This window comes from Poecile atricapillus, chromosome 1 (assembly GCF_030490865.1).
Source record: "Poecile atricapillus isolate bPoeAtr1 chromosome 1, bPoeAtr1.hap1, whole genome shotgun sequence".
NCBI classification, from domain to species: Eukaryota; Metazoa; Chordata; class Aves; order Passeriformes; family Paridae; genus Poecile; species Poecile atricapillus.
In genome coordinates, this window is record NC_081249.1 from 164,271,246 (window position 1) to 164,288,214 (window position 16,969).

Sequence of the window (16,969 nt, forward strand, 5' to 3'; positions counted from 1 at the left end):
AACCCAGAGCAAAGAAAGGTAGCTTCTCCAGCAACTCAAAGGCTGCTTCAGGCTGCCTGAAGAGTATTCTCAACTCTTCAATAATTTTCAACTGCTCAGTTATGACCAAGACTTTTAAGTGTTTTTTCTCAAGGTCTTCACCCAGGAAAAGAAGCCACACAGTACAATTTTCTGGGCTCTATCAGACAACGTAAAACACTTCCCTTTTAGGAAAGGAAGGGGGAAGTCTAAAGGATACATATTTAGTAATTAAAATGGATTCTTTGATGTTTTGCTGAAGAACAGAAGTGCAAGACAGAAGTGCATACACTCAGTCACACCAGCAAACCCAGCTCATCTCTGATGTTCAGCTACGGCTGGAGTTAGCAAAGCCCCACCATCGTGGGCCTGGTGCTCAGGGGCATGCCTCACCACATTCACTAATGGACATGGAAAAGTGCATCCTTCAGCAATGAGGCCTCCTGTGCTCAAACCAGAATGAAGCTACAAGATCTATGCTTCCTTTGCTGGCAGTGACACGGGCACTTCATTATCTCTCTGACAATTGGGAAGAAACACAGGAGGTGATGAGGACGTAATGACAGCATCATGGGAAAAGCCTGACAATTGATTTTATAGACATCCTTTCCTCTTCCATAAAAGCTTTTCAGAGGATGCACAGCACAGTTCCACCTCTAAAAAAAAAAGCCACCTCTACTGCCAAAATTAAGAACCTTGGGCAACAGCAACAAATCTTGAAAAAACACACATATGCACACATGCTGGTGCAGTTTTTGTTCCACCATTTCACCCATACCTTACGGACCCAAACTAGCACTGAGCACATATCTGACTGAACATTCAAGCAGCCCCAGTGGTTTAAGTGCAGCCTGTGCTATCAAAGGTGTGAGCACCCTTCACCCCTTCCCTTCCCCATCTTCTCCTGCTGTCACCAGGTCAGCTCTGAGCTGGCTGGAAGCCGCAGGCACAGCTTCACGCCAGATTAAACAGAGCTGAGCCCATGGCCTGTGCTGACACTGGCGTTCCTCTAACCACAGAAACCATGAACTAAACAGGGAGATGAAAATTAATCCAGCTAAATTAGCCCAATGAAAAATAACCCAAACGAAAATCATACAAGGAGTTTTCATTATGTAGTAACACATGTGCCAGTCTGAGCTGAAGAGGGGCTTGCCCCAGATCAATTCCACCTCCCAGGAAAGGGAACAGGCAGCCGGGTTCAGCAGGGTTCATGCATAACAATGGCAGCTCAGATTCTGACCACTTCAAATCTGCTGTAAAACACCAAGAGGAGTCACTAACACAGGTCACTTGAACAACAAACAGCACAGTCCTGCTCCTAAGGGGAAACCAAAACAAACACCTCCAGCAGAAGAAAGCGTCCCATTTCATTTAAACTTCTGTTTGTACTTTACTTTTACCTTGGGGCAGGGACTACATCCATTACCCCACCAAGCAGCAGTGCATCATGCAGCTGCCAGCCCTTCCTCTGTAAAGAATAGTTTGTGTCAGCAACCCCAACTAGCAATGCCCAGTCTCCCCATTATCTCTAGTCCCCTTGTCATGTTGGCACAACTGTTACCTGGACTGCACTGTAACCTGAACTGGGGACTTAAGCTGAAAAGCAACACAAGAATTAAAAGAAGAGTAAAAGATAAATCCAGCCAGATCAGTTGTTTGTCACAGAAACACGAAAGTTCACGTGCCAGGAAGATGATGGAGCAAACAGTCGGAAGCGAGGGAATGCAAACACAGCTGAGAAATGGACTCACCAACCTCACCACAGCCCAATGGGTAAAGAGCAGCTTGCTCCTGACTTCCTGCACTCTTTCAGTGCTGCTTATCACACTTTGCATCATCTTTGCTGTGTGTGAGGAGCACAGACAGGGCCAGTTAGTCCAGTTTATTTAACCTAAGTGGCCAGTCTCCTCTGGTAGGTCAGTGTCCTGTCACTGCTGCAACCAACACCTCAGTTACACAGCAGGGCACTTGCCTGCAGGCTATCTTAACTAGAGCAAGATAACACAAATAGCTTAGATATAAGGTTCAGAGGATTCCCTGGATATTCCCAGCTCTCACATTATTACTTGAAAAGAACTGCTTGTTCTTTGTACAGCTCTAAAACAGTTAATTCAGGCAGATTCCAGTGCTAAGAGTTAGCCCTGATGTAAAGTCAAGCAGCTGGAAGCCAGTGAAATGAAGAGTGGTATTTCCATGCACAGCTTTAGGAAACTTATTATTTAAATATTCTGTATAATTCTAGGGTTTGCAATTCGAAAACAAAACTGAAAGGGTTCAAGGAAAGTTCTCCATAAATTTTTCTAATATCCAGCAACTCCATTTACAGTATGGTTCTAGAGACTTCTATGATTTCTCTAGAAAGAGATGACCCTTGTTTCTCTGCATACCAATTTGATGAGAAAATTTTCAATATTAGAGAGCTTTTTCATATGAACAGGCAAAAATATAAGAAAATACATTTCGAATTAAACTAGATGAATTCCAGTTTAAAACCATAAAATATCTGTTTAACAATTAAAATAACAGTTGCACCAGCTTATTTAGGACACTAAGTTTTTAATGGAGTCCATATCACATGAAGCCTTTAACGTGAATCTGAGGTGTTGTTTTGTTTGGTTTGATTTTTAGCATTTTTTCACTTTAGCTTCCCCAGATGTTATAAATGCAGCGAAATGCTAACACTCCTGTTATTTGGATCAGTCTAGATGATAACATTAAAAACAGAGGAGATTATTTCTATCCCCGGTGTGAAACTGAACTTTCACAGGAAACCTTCTCAGTGACATTAAAAGAGGGAAGACAGGGTCCTGTCTCCCTCACCTTTGTATATATGCAGATTGGATCAGGAGATTCTAACAAAGAACAAGCAGGGTCCTTTTCCTCTCACTCCAGGTAGCACTGATCTTTCCACGGGATTTTACCTGTGAAAAGCCCAGATATAATCACAATAGAGGAAAGACATTTGCAGGAGGCTCTCCTGAAAAGTCTCCCGTGCCCCAAGGGTTTCCCATGGCTCCTGTCAAGATGCCCTGGCAGAGTCCTTATGAGAGACAGTGCATTAGACGAGGAGAAGTTGGACATCAGCTTTTGCAAAGCTCAAGGACCACTCAGGAGTCCTCAGATCTCAGAGCCTGCTCCAGACGGAGGAGGAGCCTGGCTGGATCTCCATGACCCAGTTATGGACCACGTACTTCTAAGAATAACTTCCACATCAAGCGAGGAGAATTTTCTTCTCCCATCCCCATAAACATATCCTTTACCCTCATTACATTTTTATTAAGACATCCCTCAGCATAAGTGCCAAATAAACCCTCCAGATACTTGAATTTCTTCAGCATGCACACAGCCAGAAGCATGTGTGTGTTTCCCTATCTCAGACAATGAAGAGCAGACACAAAGAGGAGCCCTCTTGATAGGATGGATGCCCAAAGAAGCAGAGATCAGGGAAAAAAACAGCAGAATAGCAGAGAGGAGCATGGGGACAAAAGCTCCAACCTTTATAACTGTGGGCTGTTCACTGAGACAAAAATACTGCAACGAAGCCAGTAAGGTCAAACATCATTTCCCCTCATCTGATAACGATGACTGAGGAAGTTTGAATTCATAAAAGGCACAGACACATCACACACCCTGGAAAGACAATCCTAACAGCCTTTGTTCAAGGCAGGAATCCCAATAAATAAACTAATAAAGCAGATTTTCAAGGGAGGCAAAAATAGGGCTTGTAACAAAAATTTTCAGCCGTCCCTTAGCTCGAGCAGGACTAGTGGGCATAGCTATAATCACAGCAAACCTACATAATGGGTCTGAACTAGCTTAGCCCTTTCCCTGCAAGCAGAGAAGCTGCCACATCAGTAACTCCGTTGCTAGGGCAACTGCTTACTTTCCATATCAACTGCAAACTCGTTGCTATGGAGACACATATACAAGAAAAATTCCTCTCTATAGCCAAGGACCAGATGGTAGGGAAGTCATGGACTAACGGGCTGTACTAAGTGGGACGCAGACTACAGGACATTTAGATCTGTACGTTCACAATAGGATTAATCTGAACAAGTGAATTCACAGGTCTGGCAGTATAAACAAAGCCAGGGAACTCCGTATCTACTCCCCATCATGTGATAACTTCATACACTGGCCAACTATTATTAAACTGCTGAGCTCAATGCAAAGAGGTTTGTACAATCGAGGGCTCAGCATTTTCCCTTCTTCAGCCCCGCTCTCTGTCTCGATCCAGATCAGCCTCATCGCAGTTACACGAACAATCAGGCCTTTGGTTTGCCAGGTAAGCCTGGTGGCACTGCAGCTGAAGTGGAATAGCAGCAATGTAAAAACAAATCCTCTTTTCCCAGCATTCCACACCAGACCTAAAAGCACCAGCAGGACAGGGCAAGTCAAAAACCAAAGTGATGAAACCTGTCTTTTTTTCTTTCCCCTCTCCATTACAGTGACCTCACATCAGGAAATTGAAGCACTCATATGCGGGCAAAAATAAGCTGCAGACTATTAGATGCATATTTAACCCCATGAATATAAACTAGTGGAACTCAAGACTGAGAAAACTACTATGCAGAGGGATTTCAAAAAAGAATTAAGTGTTCAGCAGAACTTTTTTGAGTAAAATTATTACTGAAAGACTATATAAACAAACACTGGAAAGCACAACTATGAGAGGAAAAGCTTCTAGAGCTTTTTAGTATGTGTTTATGTACACATGTGTTAAATATGTTAAATAACACAGTTATGTGTTTAGTATGTTTAGTATGTGCACATCAACTGGCAAATGCCTGCAATTCTCAGCACTGATTAACTCCTTCCCCCCATACTGTACATGTTTCAGAGCCCATCTTGCTAATATTTCATAACATGCCATTTGTTAAATGCTGGTTTTTTCTTTTTTCCATGCAAAACCAGTAAAACAGGAAGACCCCAACCCTGCAATTTGCAAAAACTGTCTGCAAAGGAGAAGTAGCATAAAGTGATTCGTTACGGATGAAAGCCCATCTTTTCCCTGCCCCAAGCCCCATACCAAAACCAGAGAACCCTTTAGATGGACACCTTCCTTCTGAACAGCAGAGATATTTGCTGCAAAGTACCAAATCAATCCCTAATGTTCGTGCACACACACGAAGGTATTTTCAAAGCCATCCGTTGACATTTACTGCTTTCCAAGTCCGCAATTAGCTGTCAAGCACCTGATCCAGCAACTCTGACCCAGGGCCAACTCTGCACTCAGGACTCTGTCTGCCACATCCCTTGGCCAGGAGACAAGGTAAAACCCAGCAGGGACTTGAATGACCTGCTGTGGTGCATTTTACATTTGAGATTCCCATCTCATTCACCTTAAAGCTGGCTACCCGCAGTTATTAGCACCTTCAGGAAGTGGAAGAAATTCTTTCTCAAAATCTGGGATTTTCCTGGAATTAACTCCACCTTGTGAATCATACAGGCAAGGCCTCCCACCACACCTTGTTGTCTAGCTGTGTAACCACGGCCGTAATCACAAATTTGAGACGTGGGTGACCAGTCATGCATTGTGCTGCGCCACCTCTCCACGGAGCAGCAGCGCAGTGTGGTATTGTTCAGATGAGCTCAGTGGATGGCCGGATATTTGACAGATAGACATGAACATAAATTCCTCATAGGAAGGAAGCTGAAATCTAAATAATCAACTTGAAAACAGAGGAAGAGGGACAGAATAAAACACAAATGGTGAAGTTAAACAAATGCCTTGCCAGTTACCATATTTTGGTGGGGTTTTAAACACATTGTGTGAAGACTTCTTACAGTCTGGGACAGGGTCATAAAAATCTGTTGTGGCATTTCTTATTATAGTCTCACTTCCAAACCAGAATTTAAGACTCTGGCTTACAGAAAACAAGATCCAGTTTGGGAACAGGTTTTTTTAATCTCACACATGAGCTTTCACCGCAATTAATTGATAAAAATATAAACATACAGTGTGTGAGCAGCAATATGAGGACAGTAGATTCTAGGTAATAATACTTTTTAGAAAGAAAGAAAAAACTATAGACGTGTCAATCTTTTAAAAATTAAAGGTCTGTAGAAAAGAAAGTTAACTCATCTAAAATGAAAAGTTGCTAGTTTAGGATAGTGTGTGACTCTTCCTCTAGAGTTACTTGAGCTTCTATTAAGTTAGTTAAATTGCACACAAAACAGGGAGAACAGCACCACCAAGAGAAGTTTAGTTTCAGGGTAACAAGACAATCATGGCATTTAAAACTCACTGAAATACAAAAGCTAAGTTCATCTATTGTTTCTGCCAGGGGAAATCGTTCACTTTCTGATCTTCAGCCAGTTTTAGAGACAGACCACGAGCGATGTGATTTTACCTACTATTTATTTCCCAAACTTGTGAGAAGGCCTCTGAAGTTAATCTGCAGGCCGGTATTTTTATTTGTATACTCATACTTTGCCAAAGATTCATCCAGTCCACTTCTTCTTGAGAAGGTTCCCTTTGAAAATTGATTCCTGCTCCCAGGCAGACTGACAGAATAGAAGGCTATTCAACAGACTGCCCCACTGCCCCACTCACTTCCTCATTCCCCTGCACACAGCCTCTGTGTAGATGCCGCCAGGGAATCAGCAATGAAACCAGGAGACAACAAGCGAGATCCAAAAGCAAAGATGTGCTCCCAGAGCTTCTGCTCTGCATCAGCTGCAGAAGTTACATGAGCCCAAAGAACACCAGAAATTTTGGTGAATGGTAACCTTCACCTTTGAATCCAGACCTGTCTCCTCTCCTCAAAGAGTTTCTCTGAAATTCCCTTGAAATGGAGCAAGGCTTCATCACCATTACTCCCCTTGTGTAAAAGAAAGAAAAGTTTTTTTGGATTACAACACAGACCAGGGCAATAGCAATAGACTCTTACATAAGGCATACCCTTTCACTATACATTTGTATAAGCCAAGAACAGCAAGCAGCCTATTTATAACATGATTACATTCATCTAGTATAGCTGGAAACCATTACCACAGCATGATGGCTAAAAACAATATTTAACCACTACGCCTGAAGACACCAGCTGGGGGGAAAACACACACACACACACTGAACACTTTCTTACAGATGTCTAGACAATGAATTTAATAAAATCAGAATGAGCAATGTTAAAGAAATGCTGGCTCTCTGAACTTAATCAATTACGTTACCAGGCACAGGGTTGCATATTCTGTATTTCATTGTTAAGGACATATTCTGGGATTAGCAGGTGATTATTTTCAGAGCCAGATAGGTTTCCATGGTTCCAAACTCACCTGACTTCGGTCTTTGTCCACTTTCTTAAAACACTTATTCAAGGACAGATTATGTCTCACAGAATTTTTCCATCCAGTGGGTGCATTTGCAAAATATGGAAAGTGTTCCAAGATCCAGTTGTATATATCCTTTACGGGCAGTCTTTTGGTTGGTGAATCCTCAATGGCCATAAATATGAGGCAGCTAAAGGAATAAGGAGGTTTGCAGTTGGGGTTCTGCTTGGCATCGTAGGGCATGTCAGAGTGGGCAGGAGACGGCGGTGTGTCATCACCAATGTCCTGAACAGGGCTAACGCTCCTTAACACCGAGTCCCCAAAGCTTTTCAGCAAGTTCTTGCTCTCATGTAACCAGTTCAAATTAGTTAGTTCTTCATCTTCCATGGCCCCTTTATCTAATCTGATGGCAGGCAAAGAGAAATCTAGGTCCTCATCATCATGAAGTGCCTTTGATAAATCACTATCTTGATAACGCTGGCTCAATCCACTGGGAACACTAATTCCTGAGCCCTCTGGCTTCTTACTGGGAGGCATGACTGGACCCATTTAGACAGCAGCTCCTGGGAGAGTGAATCCAAAGAAAAGGGAGAAAGAGAGAAAAGTTAGCTCATAAAAAGATCCTGTGTAACATTTTGAGCTTTTCCCTAACTGGTCACCTGGCCTTTTGCCATCTGTATTAAACATGACAGTTTCACATAACACTCATACACAACAGTTGAGTAAAATAATCTAAAATCAGCACAAGAGAAGAAATTTCAGTTGAGGGAATAAGATCATAATCCAGATACACCTCAGTTCTGCAGGCACATGAAGCCCCACACAGGAAATTCCAAACCATGTCTCTTTAAAGAGGAAACAGTGTTTTCAAACCATTGAATACTCCAATTGTACCACTTTAATAAGGATGTGAACTGGGGAAAAAAAAAAAAAAAAAAGGAGAAGAGTGACTTACGGCCAGTTGCTTCAGATTAATTTCAGCTGTTTCAGATTTGAGGACAATACAACAGCACCATGATTAAAATCACTCTGGCTAAAGGCCTAGGCAGACAAACATCCAATCTGACTTGGTTGCACCAAAACCAGAAAATGAGAGCAGAACTTCACAACCAGCAAGGTCAGGAGAAAGTAGGAGGGAAAGCAACACCAGGTAGTTTTGGGCCCAGGGCCAAGAAATAGAGAAACAAGTGCCAGAGCAATAGAGCACTTTAAGAATGTATGCAAACAAGAGAAGATTTTAACATAAGCTGAACTTATTTCAAACACAATAGAAAACAAGAGTCAGAAGGACCTCTGTAATGCTCAACGACAGCCTGGGAGAGGTGGGATGAGCTGCTGAGGGTACTGCACCAGCAGGCCCTGGGGGGACACCTGTGAGCACTAACATTTGGCATGACTCGAGCACTTCAGAAGCAAAGTAAAGTTTGATTGTCCCTGCCCAATTACAGAGAAGCCGGTGAGCCCAATAATTCCTCTTCAGAAGCAGGAGACAGGGTCCCTTAGCTTCAACATATAGTCAAACTGCCAGGAAATAGGTCTGGAGACATGAACAGAAGTGAAACAAAAAGCGGACGGAGTTAATAACATAATTTAAATGGAAGAAACTTTCTGAGCAAACACTGAACAAAACCAAAATTATTCCCTGTACCTAAAATATAACCATAGCAGCTACCTGAAGTCATGCAGTCACACAGTCGATACTGTAAATGAAAGGCAAAAAAACCCTACAGGTAACAACAGAATGAACTATCTATCTGCAGGGAAAAATAGAAAAATACAGCCATTATGGGAAAGAGAAATAACAGACTTTAATTTAGCTGTCATAAATGGGCAAAAATGAAAACTTTTATGTTCTTCGGGTCTTTCTATAAAGAAGTTACAACAAAGCATATATTTACTGAAAATGAAACACACAAACTTTTCTGCACAGAAACCCATCAATACACTCAACGTGTTCAGTGAAAATGTGCAGTTTTACATGAGTAAGTATCTGGAAAAGGAAAAAATGCCGAGGCAAATATAAACACCAGGAGGCCAAGCATGCGTCCGCCCCACTTCCTAGTTTTCAAAACTGCATCCAGCGCAACCAGAAGGTAAACAAGGGAATCGACAGCGTCCAGGGGCACTGGCACTGCCTACCTACACCGCACACTCAACTTTGACTCCAAATGGAAGTTCCGTCCCATGAGCTTCCAAACAGGAAAATTATATGATGGCTGACAGTAAAGTAATTTAATTGCACTGTTGCTATGACAACATGCTGCTCTCTTTCTGTTTAATTTCCTTATTTGCTACTATCCTCCCAAAGGGCCGTATCACTTCATGATTTTTTTCCCTCGTCTCCCTCTCCCCGCTCCAGGCAGCGGGGGTGACCGGGCGGCCGCGGCCCCGCGGAGCCCCCTCGGGCCGGCACGGAGAGCCGGCAGGGAAGTCCGGCGGCGCCCGGCCAAAGAGCGGCTCCCAGCGGGGCCGCCGCGGGCGGGCGGGCGGGGTGCCCGGGGCAGCCCCCGCGGCGGCGGGGCCCGACTGAGGCCACACCGGGGGGGGAGGGACGGGGGGGGCGCAGCGAGGCCCATGGCGGCTGCAGCGGCGCCCCACCGACAGACAAAGGAGCGCCGGTGACGGCCGAGTCCACGGCCGGACAAACGCGTTTAACCCGCGGGGGCTCCGGCGGACGCGCCCCGCACACGCTCCCGCCGCGGCCGGGGGGGGGCGCACCGGGGCGAGCGCCCCGCCCGCGCTCCCACCGCACCCGCCGGGCGGGAGAGCGGGCGCCCATTGGCCGCGGCCGCAGCCAATCAATGGCGTTGCCAGGCGACCGGGGCTCCTCGGGCCGGGCGGCGCGCGCCGCGCACCCCGCCAATGCCGGCCAGGTGTCACCGGCCCGCGCGGCCCCGCGCGCCCCGCTGCACGTGCGCGCGCGTGCCCCGAGGTCCTCGCGCGGGCGCTGCCGGAACCCCCGGCGGGACGAGCTCGGGCCGGGCGCGGCCCCGCGGCGCGGGCACGGCCGGGCTCGGCGGGGTCACGGCGGCGCGCACGCCGGGCCGCGCACATAACTCCCGACCAAGTTGTGGCGCGGTGCCGGGCCGAACCGGGCGGGACTGCACCGCGCCGCTCCCCGCGGCCGGCCCGCGCCGCCCCGCACGACCCCCGCCAACAACAACAACAACAGCAACAGCAGCAACTTACCTGGCGGGAGGCGGCGGCTTCACCGCGGTCCCTTCATGGCAGTGGCACAAAGTTTCATCTGACGGAGCCGGGCATGGCGCGCCCCCGCCTCAGCCCGAGCCCCGGGGGTGCCGCGGGGGTCCCGGCGCACGGGGCTCCGCCGCCTGCATGGGGCCCGCCTGCCTCACGCCCGCCCCGCGCTCCCGACGGGCAGCGGTCCGCCTCGGTGCGAGCCCGAGAGCGAGAAATTGTTTCCACTGCAAACAAAAAAGGCGACACATGACCACGGAGGGAGGGGAGAGAGGGAAAACGTGGGCTGGGCCAGCCGCGACGGGAGAAGCCGCGGAAGGGAGGGCCGCCGGCGGTGGGGGAGGGCGGTGGTTCCTGCCGGCCGCCGGCGGGGACCCGGCCGTGCCCTCCTGCAGGGCGCTCGCCCACCCTGGACCCCGCTCGGCGTCCGGGTCGTGCCGGGCCGGCGGCGCTGGCCGGGGGCGGGCGGGTGTCCGAGGTCGGGCGGGAGGCGCTCGGGAAGTCCTGATGCGCAGAGAACCGGCAGCCGCGGCGCTCCCACTTGTGCGAGTCTCCTTTCCCCTCGCCCGGCCAGACCGACCCCGGCTGAACCGCGGTGTACACCGAAGACACCGACGAGCCCCAGGAGCCCACGGCTTAGCATAGCGGGGCCCTACTTCTACCTCTGCCGCAAGAGGAGCGAGGGAGGCATCTTTCAACACCCTCTCGGCAGGGAGGTGCCTTACCGGCAGGTAATTCCTGCCGAAAACGAGCGAACCCGGCGGCACAAACGAGTCCGTCGGCCGGAGCCAGGCACCGGCCCCGCTGTGCGAGCGGGAGCCGGGCCCTGCGGGCAGCGACAGGCGCGGGATCCGGGCACGGCGGCTCTGCTGCTGGCTCCGGGCATCGCCAAACTACGGCCACTGCTGGGGTGTGCGGTGCACAGTAAAGAACCCTGTCACTGCAGAAATCTGCAGCAACTGCCGACCGGGGGTGGAGGGAGAAGGGGGGTGTGTGTGTGTGTGTGTGTGTGTAAATATTTCCTGAAAGAAATCTGCTCTAAAAAAAGGCTTGACTCAATTAGGAAAAACGGTGCATTTTCTCCTCTATCATACCCTCACATAACTAGTATTAACTTAAGTAAAAAACCCTTGCCATCAGTTGAACTAATTGAAGGGAGTCAACTTGATTTAAATATAAAGTTGTCCAGTCTAGACAGCACTAGCTGAACATACTGTCTCCTATATGTTACATGCCAGATCTCAGGTAGCTTCAGTGATTTGCAGTGCAAAATTGAAGTATCGCTGTCTACCCACAAAACAAGTACACGGAATTGTTTCATAGCTGGGCCACAAAAATCATACGTTTTCCCTCTGGGTACACAATGCTTGCAGATTTAGCATGCTTTAAAATAAATTTTCCTTTTGCTATAGAAAATGCCTGCTGCAGAAATGTATAAACAATATCACTTAAGTCAGAAATACAGGTATCCTTCCCAGTGCCGTCTTCCCTGGACACAGTAATTGTCACTAAGCCAGGAAGGAAAACATTTTATCTATTTTATTTAGAAAAGTTAGAACAGCTGCCTCAAGACCTTTAGGGAATTCTGCATCATTTCCCAATGGATGGGTTACCTCCTTTAATCTCTTTAACACTCACAAAATTCAGAGTTTTAGATAAGAGTGGCAAGCACCTCATTCTCAAAATGCAGGGATAAGAAGCATTTCATTGATTCTCTGGAACTAGAAATTCCTGTCATAACTAGCTAAGACTTCTTTTGCCAATAGCTTTCCCTCCCCTACCCAGTGAACTGCTATTTCACATTCTTGCATATTTTCAAGACACACCAGCAGCTGAATTGCAGAATGGGAAGAATACCTATCAGGCAGCAGGGTATCATCATTACCCACTGGCAGTCCTGCCCTGTGACTCCACCAGCCCTAACGCTCTAACAGTCAGCAAGACCATTAGTTTACACAGTTCTTATCTCATGGCCGTTTGGTTTCAAACCCAAACTAAATTATCAAGTCATAACTCCACCCACCTGAATTTACTCCAAATGCTTCAGACATTTTTCTGAGTGAATCAACATGCCTCTTTATTGGCAAGCAAGGAGATTTATTGCATTTATTATCACTTGTAAAAGTCAAGTGTCTTGAAAGACTACCAAGAAGAATTCAGCTAATGAGAAGTATTTCTGAAGTGAGAAGGGGGAAACCTCATGAGATGCAGGATAGTATGCAAAGAAAATTATACCCTGAATACATAATGTATGCATCCTATTCAGCTCACTTCTGTTCAGAATTAGTGGCCACATTCCCCATGAATACTGGTGGAATATGATCCGTTTCAGAGCTTTCTGGTTTTTCCATGGCAGGTAGGAATTTCCCCAGAGTGCACACTAGAGATTGCATTGAAGGGCCACTGTGAGATACTTGCTGTGCAGACAGAAAAGCCGGCATGATCAAGCACAGGCAGGTGGCAGAGAAGGTGAGGAGAGCAGGGGGGCAGACTGCCCGCAGGTGCTCCCTGCTGAGGTTCCCCATGAGAGGCAGAAGTGTGGGGCAGCCTCTCCCTGGCTCACACTTACCCCTGAGCTCAACAGCAACTGGAGCTGCTGACTTGCAGGGCACTAGAATACCAGCAACAGGTAAACACTAAAGATAGGTAAACACTATCTTGCCTCTTGGGAAGACTGTTCCCCAACTTCTGACTCTTCACTGGAATACCTAATACAATTAATTTAAGGAGCACACAGTCTCATGCAGCTCCATTGAAGGAACATTAACTGCTGACTTAGAGACTACAGCAGCAGCAGAACAATTAATGTATGGCCATCAAGTAACTAAATACTCACTGTAATCTCAGGCAAGCCCCCAAATTTATTAGGGTGTTGATTTCCCCATTTCTGAGACAGCAATAATACTGATTAATTTAGCATAAGATTTGCAACTCAGACAGATGAAACTGTTTGTACATCAAGACCAAAGTACTTGCCGTACTGAGGGCTGGTTAGAAGTTCCAACAGTGCAGAGCTGCACTTTAGCCTTGTGGGCTAATATACAACAGTCTAATCTTTCCACTCAGATTTCAGAATACCAACTGCAGATGTTGCAGTATCTTATTTAATGAGGATTTCCAGCCATCTCCCTATACTCCTTTATCTCTTATCCTCCTCTAGATTGGAATCCCTGAAAATTTCCCACAAGCTATCAAGCACACAAGCACAGCAAAGGTCATGGGCTCACGGGCTCATCTTCCCCCCTCAATCTCCATCTCTGCTGGGAAAATCTTTCTTTGCTAGTATTATGACCATGTGTTGTGGTTTAACCCCAGATAGCAACTAAATACCACACAGTCACTTGCTCCCCCCACCACGCACACGCAGTGAGGAGAGGAATCAGAATAAAAAAACAAACAAAAAACCCTCAACTCATGGGTTGAGATAGGAATAGTTTCATGATTCAAACAAAATAAAAGATGATGATGAAGATGATGATAGTAATGATACAAGACAGAAAGAGAAGTAACACCCAAGAGGAACAAATAATACACAATACATTTGCTCACCACCTGCTGACTGATGCCGTGCTCATCCCTAAGAAGTAATGGGTCCCTCCTGGCCAATTCCCCCACGGTTTATGTACTGGGCATGATGCTGTATGGTTCAGAAAATTCCTTTGGCCAGTTCAGGTCCCCTGTCCTGGCCATGCTCCCTCCTGGCTTCTTGTGCACTGCTCACTGTCAGAGCACAGGAAACTGAAAAGTCCTTGACTTAGGGCAAGCACTGCACAGCAACAACTAAAACATTAGTGTGAAAACAAATTAATTCTCATAGTGAATCCAAAAATACAGCACCGCTGTTCCAGTCAAAAGCAGGACACCATGTCACATGACCTTGCTAAATACTACTTTCTGCCTTCTGGCCTCACCTGCCACACTTCAACAGTCCTGCACTATCTATCTTCACCTTTAAGCCCATCTTCCTAACTTGGTCTCCCACTACCATGTCTTTATCGACTGGTGTCCTTGTCAATGTTTATTCTCGCTACATCAGAGTCAGATTTCTTCCCTGAAGTTTGTTGCAAGTTTGCCAGCAAAGTTTGCTCGTTAGGATTTAGAATTAGACATGCAGCTGTAGAAAAAAAACCCTCCTAATTCTTAAGGGTCCTGATGTACTTTTCAAAGAGTGATGTGCACAGGGCTGCTGACTCTAGTGATCAGAGCCTCAGTGTGGGACACAGCTCAGGTCCTGACACCTGTACACTGACCATCTAATTTTGTGTCAGCTCTTCCCCATGCAGAATGACTGGTGTGTCCCCATCAACCTTGATATTTCTAATCTTCTATTTTCTCTGAGGCAATGGATTTAATCCTGTACAGAGCACAAGCACATTGAACACTTCCAAGAACTTACAGAAACTAAATCATGAATACAGTATGTGTTTATCCATTTCCTCTTTCACAACTCCTGTTCTCAGCATTCTTCTCCTGCAGTATCAACACTTCTTTATTTTTAACCACAGCAGACCAGCCTGGTTTTGTTTTTTGCACTATGCCTGCTTTTGGGGCAGAGAAACAGCTGTGTCTGAATTCCTGGAACAGTACCAGAACAGCTAGAGTTTCTGCCCTATACAGAGGTAACACACCTAATGGGCTGACAAACAGTGACCTGCTGCCCTGAAAGAGAGCAACTCTGGCTTCCCAGCTGCTCTGAGTGCAGTCATACCCTGCCTGCCCGTCCCATAGCTTTTTGCAAGCATGCCCTCCCCTTTCTTCACCCACAGCAAGCACTAAGCTATAAGCTGCACATGCAGTGAAGGCCCAGCTTATTCCAGCTTACCAATAGATCCATCTTTTGCTCATTCATTTGAGAACACGGAATCAGATTTGCAAAGCATTTTCCCAGCCTTGCATTTAATTAGTCTTCAAGTTCTCATTTACCCCAGCAGGCAAAACCCAACAGAAACAGAACTGAATCTGTGAGAAAAGGAGCACCAATACAAAGCTTTGTCAGAAGTGTGAGTAAACAAAACTATCTACAGCATTTCTGTTTCACAGGCTAAAATAAAATTAATTTCTTCCAATAAAATCCACCGTTTTTATTAAATAGCTCCTTTACAAATTAATGTATGCACATTTACAAGGCTATTGTAGTAATGCTTGCAGTTTCTAGGAAAATGAGTATACTTAGTACTAAAATTATATACAGCTGAGAAGCTACCAGCAGTTGTGTTTCTGTGCATGAGTGTGGTGAGGGGAGAGCATCATGCATACTCATTTGTCCTACGTATATTTGTTAAAATAGGTCCATATGAGAAATGTTTTCACAGTGTAATTACCCAACATACAAGGACCCCAAGTACAAACCTAGCTCATACTGGGAAAGGGAAGCTTCTGCCAGTGAAGCTTATTTTAATAGCCTAGTCAGTGGAAAGCAAAATGTCACTGGGATAAACATATCTTTACTGGAGTCTTCTGCTATAATGGTCTGAATTCACCTAGCTCAGTTGATACATTAACTGTAATACAAGCCAGTATTTCTAGTACAGTTGCAGTGTTTAAAGAGACTGAAAAATTAAAGAACTGTTCTGGAGTTTGGTACTCAGACTGCTATTGTTGTAAAGGTGTAATGCCACAAGATGTGGCCTGGCACTATCTCAACATCAGTATTCACCACTTGGCAGGTGAAATTAAACTTACAAGTCATCGGCAGAACCAGGTATCAACTGTATTTGTCTTCTCAAAAGCAGTGTGGAGGAAAAGCAGCAATCAACATTCCAGACAAGTAAAGATCAGAGGTTTTGGGGAAAACGACAATGGAAAACCATGTTCTTTTTATAAAGCTCCCAAACTGCATTGCCAAGTAGAATTTCTAAAACTAAGAGAAAATTATTTCAAGCCAATATCTCAAATTCTGCCTCAGCTTTCCTGAATACAAACTCTTCACTTTGCATCAATTATTTTATGAATTTGTCTTTTATTTGTGTATCTATGCATGCAAAATTCAGTTTGCAACAGGACCTCACAGGTAGTGAAGTTTCTGTTCACACCTCATCAACTGAAGTTCTCGGCAACTGACGATAAACGTAGCTTACCATCACTACTGCTATGAGCCAGAAGGCAATTATTCTCTGACCATTTGCTTGTGCCAGGTGCATTTCCTAGCCACAACTATACTTGTGTGAGTCCCAGCTTGTTTCCCAGCTTTTTGTAGTACAGGATATTCCAGGGTCCTTTCCTCTACTCACTACTTGGCTCTACTCTTCCTGTACATTTCTTGAACACTGTTCCTGGAGGAAATCCTGTGAAATTCAGATTCCCAGATTGCAACAATGCAGAGACAACTATGAGAGCCTGTATGAGGTGGTGCAGGGATAAAGCACAAGCATGGCTGTGCTGACCTACAATTGTGTTTGCAAAGAGATGCTGAGAGGGTGCAGGCTATGGGAATCATGCTCAGTGCCATAAAATGAATAAGCAGATTTCTATCCTTGGT

General features: G+C 45.9%; 1 protein-coding gene across 7 annotated transcripts in view; it reads right to left on the reverse strand.

Annotated features, from left to right (window-relative positions):
• The window catches only part of FOXN3 (forkhead box N3), a 205,468-nt gene that overhangs the window by 122,272 nt on the left and 66,227 nt on the right, over positions 1-16,969 (reverse strand). For 5 of the 7 annotated variants that reach the window (XM_058831310.1, XM_058831301.1, XM_058831260.1 and 2 more), the window contains one exon: positions 7,300-7,856. In XM_058831310.1, the coding sequence (XP_058687293.1) occupies positions 7,300-7,842 (543 nt within the window). In that variant the 5' untranslated portion in view covers positions 7,843-7,856. Of the gene's footprint in view, positions 1-7,299; positions 7,857-10,482; positions 10,719-15,313; positions 15,451-16,969 lie in introns of those variants that run through there. The other 2 variants (XM_058831285.1, XM_058831270.1) reach the window with 2 other exon arrangements.